The sequence below is a fragment of the Entelurus aequoreus genome, linkage group LG08 (assembly GCF_033978785.1).
Source record: "Entelurus aequoreus isolate RoL-2023_Sb linkage group LG08, RoL_Eaeq_v1.1, whole genome shotgun sequence".
In the NCBI taxonomy this organism is placed as follows: domain Eukaryota; kingdom Metazoa; phylum Chordata; class Actinopteri; order Syngnathiformes; family Syngnathidae; genus Entelurus; species Entelurus aequoreus.
The window spans coordinates 5,959,340-5,965,339 of NC_084738.1; the positions used below are offsets into that span (position 1 = coordinate 5,959,340).

At 40.3% G+C, this 6,000-nt stretch overlaps 1 protein-coding gene across 1 annotated transcript in view; it reads right to left on the bottom strand.

Annotated features, from left to right (window-relative positions):
* The window catches only part of msh2 (mutS homolog 2 (E. coli)), a 32,093-nt gene extending 28,652 nt beyond the window's left edge, over positions 1-3,441 (bottom strand). Inside the window, exon 1 of the mRNA XM_062054815.1 lies at positions 3,186-3,441. Coding sequence (XP_061910799.1) covers positions 3,186-3,393 — 208 coding nt within the window. The 5' untranslated portion in view covers positions 3,394-3,441. The remainder of the gene's footprint in view (positions 1-3,185) is intronic.
* Between the last annotated feature and the right edge of the window lie 2,559 nt (positions 3,442-6,000).

A 6,000-nucleotide genomic window follows, 5' to 3' on the forward strand; every position in this document is an offset into this window, starting at 1 on the left:
GTCGCACCGGCCGAAAATGCATAATAAAGAAGGAAGAAAAACATATAAGTCGCACTGGAGTATAAGTCGCATTTTTTGGGGAAATTTATTTGATAAAAGCCAACACCAAGAATAGACATTTGAAAGGCAATTTAAAATGTCTAAAGAATAGTGAACAACAGGCTGAATAAGTGTACGTTATATGAGGCATAAATAACCAACTGGTATGTTAACCTCACATATTATGGTAAGAGTCATTCAAATAACTATAACATATAGAACATGCTATACGTTTACCAAACAATCTGTCACTCCTAATCGCTAAATCCCATGAAATCTTATACGTCTAGTCTCTTACGTGAATGACATCAATAATATTGTTTGATATTTTACGCTAATGTGTTAATAATTTCACACATAAGTCGCTCCTGAGTATAAGTCGCACCCCCGGCCAAACTATGAAAAAAACTGCGACTTATAGTCCGAAAAATACAGTAGTTACTTCTCACTATTGGTTTTATTTTTACTCGATTGTATGTAATAAGAAGGAAAATTTGCGTTATCTTGTTTAGATCATGATTCTCAAACTGTGGTACCTGTACCACGAGTGGTACGCATGCGGCATCTAGTGGTACGATAAAGAATCAATTAAATATCCAAACTAGGGTTGTACGGTATACCGGTACTAGTATAGTATCGCGGTACTAATGAATCAAAAACGGTACTATACTCTGTTTGAAAAGTACAGATTCCCGGGCATGGCGGCACCACATCCCACCTCCCCGGATTGTAAATAATCAAATGTAAATAATCAAATGTATATACTTGTTCTTATGCTTTCTGAGCTCACTATGTTCACCGCTCACTGTACATATCCTACCAAGTCAGACCTACACTGTTACAATGTCCATTTCTCAGATGATATAATTGTTGATGACTGAAGGAGTATGAATGTTGTCTGTCTATCTGTGTTGGCCCTGTGATGAGATGGCGACTTGTCCAGGGTGTACCCCGTCTTCCGCCCGGATGCAGCTGAGATAGGCTCCAGCACACTACGTGACCCCGAAAGGGACAAGCGGTTGAAAATGGATGGATGGATGAAGTATACTGATAGCAACCCAACCTAACCCCCCCGCCCCAACCCCCTCTGCATCCCACCGCCCGGATTGTAAATAATGTAAATCATTCAATGTATATACTCTGATGATTAACTTGTGTGATGACTGTATTATGCTGATAGTATATATTTGTACCACGAATTGATTAACGTGGACCCCGACTTAAACAAGTTGAAAAACTAAATCGGGTGTTACCATTTAGTGGTCAATTGTACGGAATATGTACTGTACTGTGCAATCTACTAATAAAAGTTTCAATCAATCAATCAATCAATGCATGAGCTGAAACATAATTTTGGTCTCATATTAGTTTGTGGCCACTCAAATATTATGTGTACTTTAAATCTTAAATATAAATATGAATCGATTTATAAATTCAAAATATATATTTTTTAATAATACATCAATAGACAAACGGCACATTATTTCACATATAGTCTGGCTATCAACACTAGCCCTGTATTTGCTTGGTATCTGATAAGTACCAAAAGTCGCAGTATGGCCCCAACACCCCCCACGACCCCAAAAGGGACAAGCGGTAGAAAATGGATGGATGGATGAACTAGTAGGCCAGTGTTTTTCAACCTTTTTTGAGCCGAGGCAAATGTTTTTCATTTAAAAAATGCGGAGGCACAACACCAGCAGAAATCATTAAAAACTGAAATTCAGCAGCCGATATTGACAATAAAATGTCGTTGTCGCAATTTTTGGATATGACTTTAAAGCATAACCAAGCATGCATCACTATAGCTCTTGTCTCAAAGTAGGTGTACTGTCACCACCTGTCACATCACGCCCTGACTTATTTTGAAGTTTTTTTTGCTGTTTTCCTGTGTGTAGTGTTTTACTTCTTGTCTTGCGCTCCTATTTTGGTGGCTTTTTCTCTTTTTTGTAGCAGTTTCATGTCTTCCTTGACTGCTATTCCCCACACCTGCTTTGCTTTAGCAATCAAGAATATTTCAGTTGTTTTTATCAGAGATGTCCGGTATTATCGGCCGATAAATGCTTTAAAATGTAATATCGGAAATTATCGGTATCGTTTTTTTTATTATCAGTATCGTTTTTTTGTTGTTGTTTTTTTAAATTAAATCAACATAAAAAACACAAAATACACTTAAAATTGATGCACCAACCCAAAAAACCTCCATCCCCCATTCACACAAAAGGGTTGTTTCTTTCTGTTATTAATATTCTGGTTCCTACATTATATATCAATATATATCAATACAGTCTGCAAGGGATACAGTCCGTAAGCACACATGATTGTGCGTGCGGCTGCTCCACTAATAGTACTAACCTTTAACAGTTAATTTTACTCATTTTCATTCATTACTAGTTTCTATGTAACTGTTTTTATATTGTTTTACTTACTTTTTGTATTCAAGAAAATATTTTTAATTAATTTATCTTATTTTATTATTTTTTTTAAAAAAGGACCTTATCTTCACCATACCTGGTTGTCCAAATTAGGCATAATAATGTGTTAATTCCTCGACTGTATATATCGGATATCGGTAATTAAGAGTTGGACAATATCGGATATCGGCAAAAAGCCATTATCGGACATCCCTAGTTTTTATCCTTCTTTGTGTGGACATTGTTGATTGTCATGTCATGTTCGGGTGTACATTGTGGACGCCGTCTTTGCTGTCGTCCAGCATTCTGTTTTTGTTTACTTTGTAGGCAGTTCAGTTTTAGTTTCGTTCTGCATAGCCTTCCCTAAGCTTCAATGCCTTTTCTTAGGGGCACTCACCTTTTGTTTATTTTTGGTTTAAGCATTTGACACCTTTTTACCTGCACACTGCCTCCCGCTGTTTCCCCACATCTAAGAAGTAATTAGCTACACCAGTGTGCCGCGGCACAGTGGTTGAAAAACACTATAATAATAATAATAATAATAATAATAATGGATTAGATTTATATAGCGCTTTTCTAGGCACTCAAAGCGCTCCACAGAGAAGTGAGAACCCATCATTCATTTTTATATTTTATAGTAGGCAACACGTAGCTCAATTAGCTTGTAGGTCAACAGTGAACGTGTATGCTAATATTAGCTTGTGGCTAGCTAGGCTCCACACGCTAGCTTACCGGAGCCCAAGTGCTTGATGACGCCGTTCGTCTTGAAAACCTCCTTCGCCGCGAACACGGCGTCTTTGCCGTGGACCGTGTAGTACTCGTTCCGGTCGAATATTCTGAAAGTGGTGTCCGGCTTTTCCGGCATGGAGAAAAAGAAGTTTAAGAAGCCGTGTTCGGCCGCGCTGTCCATAGACAGGTTCTGCTTAGGCTGCACCGCCATGTTGGAATCTCCCGCCACGCGCGCCTCCAAACAGGAAGTGACGTTGGGTGTCTCGTCTCCATGGTGATAAGTTGACGCGAGGTCAATCATCTTTTTCTGTGTTTTTGGCAGCGAAAGGTGGAAAGTAACGAAGTACACGTTTTACTTACATGTCAGTGTGTTTTGCACTGCATTTAAAATGTAACATGCAGGGGCCATTTTGACATTTTTCATTTTCAAAAAAATTACAATATGGACTGGACTCTCATACTATTAACTAGATCCACTATGGACTGGACTCTCACACTATTAACTAGATCCACTATGGCCTGGACTCTCACACTATCAACTAGATCCACTACGGACTGGACTCTCACACTATTAACTAGATCCACTATGGACTGGACTCTCACACTATTAACTAGATCCACTATGGCCTGGACTCTCACACTATCAACTAGATCCACTACGGACTGGACTCTCACACTATTAACTAGATCCACTATGGACTGGACTCTCACACTATTATGTTAGATCCACTATGGACTGGACTCTCACACTATTATGTTAGATCCACTATGGACTGGACTCTCACACTATTATGTTAGATCCACTATGGACTGGACTATCACACTATTATGTTAGATCCACTATGGATTGGACTCTCACTATTATGTTAGATCCACGATGGACTGGACTCTCACACTATAATGCTAGATCCACTATGGACTGGACTCTCACACTATTAACTAGATCCACTATGGACTGGACTCTCACACTATTTATTAGATCCACTATAGACTGACTCTCACACTATTTATTAGATCCACTATGGACTGGACTCTCACATTATTAACTAGATCCACTATGGACTGGACTCTCACACTATCAACTAGATCCACTTTGGACTGGACTCTCACACTATTAACTAGATCCACTATGGACTGGACTCTCACACTATTAACTAGATCCACTATGGACTGGACTCTCACACTATTAACTAGATCCACTATGGACTGGACTCTCACACTATCAACTAGATCCACTATGGACTGGACTCTCACACTATTAACTAGATCCACTATGGACTGGACTCTCACACTATTAACTAGATCCACTATGGACTGGACTCTCACACTATTTATTAGATCCACTATAGACTGGACTCTCACACTATTTATTAGATCCACTATGGACTGGACTCTCACACTATTAACTAGATCCACTATGGACTGGACTCTCACACTATCAACTAGATCCACTTTGGACTGGACTCTCACACTATCAACTAGATCCACTATGGACTGGACTCTCACACTATTAACTAGATCCACTATGGACTGGACTCTCACACTATTAACTAGATCCACTATAGACTGGACTCTCACACTATTAACTAGATCCACTATGGACTGGACTCTCACACTATCAACTAGATCCACTATGGACTGGACTCTCACACTATTAACTAGATCCACTATAGACTGGACTCTCACACTATTAACTAGATCCACTATGGACTGGACTCTCACACTATCAACTAGATCCACTATGGACTGGACTCTCACACTATTAACTAGATCCACTATGGACTGGACTCTCACACTATTAACTAGATCCACTATGGACTGGACTCTCACACTATTTATTAGATCCACTATAGACTGGACTCTCACACTATTTATTAGATCCACTATGGACTGGACTCTCACACTATTAACTAGATCCACTATGGACTGGACTCTCACACTATCAACTAGATCCACTTTGGACTGGACTCTCACACTATTAACTAGATCCACTATGGACTGGACTCTCACACTATTAACTAAATCCACTATGGACTGGACTCTCACACTATTAACTAGATCCACTATGGACTGGACTCTCACACTATTAACTAGATCCACTAGACTGGCCTCTCACACTATTAACTAGATCCACTATGGACTGGACTCTCACACTATTAACTAGATCCACTATGGACTGGACTCTCACACTATTAACTAGATCCACTATGGACTGGACTCTCACACTATTAACTAGATCCACTATGGACTGGACTCTCACACTATTAACTAGATCCACTATGGATTGGACTCTCACACTATTAACTAGATCCACTATGGACTGGACTCTCAAACACGCCCCTGCTCGTTCCTCTCAGACAATCTACAATTAGCGCACCTGGATCTAATGAGGCCTGACACCATAAAGACCAGCGCAGCCTGATTTCCAGTGCTAGAACGTAGTTCTCTGTCCCGCAGGAAGTTTCGCGTCTCTGCCTCCTCGCCTGTGTTTTGCTCACCTGTCCTTGTCGTTTCCCTTCTTCCCTCAGAATGATAAATGATAAATATGTTATACTTGTATAGCGCTTTTCTACCTTCAAGGTACTCAAAGCACTTTGACAGTATTTCCACATTCACCCATTCACACACACATTCACACACTGATGGCGGGAGCTGCCATGCAAGGCGCTAACCAGCAGCCATCAGGAGCAAGGGTGAAGTGTCTTGCCCAAGGACACAACGGACGTGACTAGGATGGTAGAAGGTGGGGATTGAACCCCAGTAACCAGCAACCCTCCCATTGCTGGCACGGCCACTCTACCAACTTTGCCACGACGTC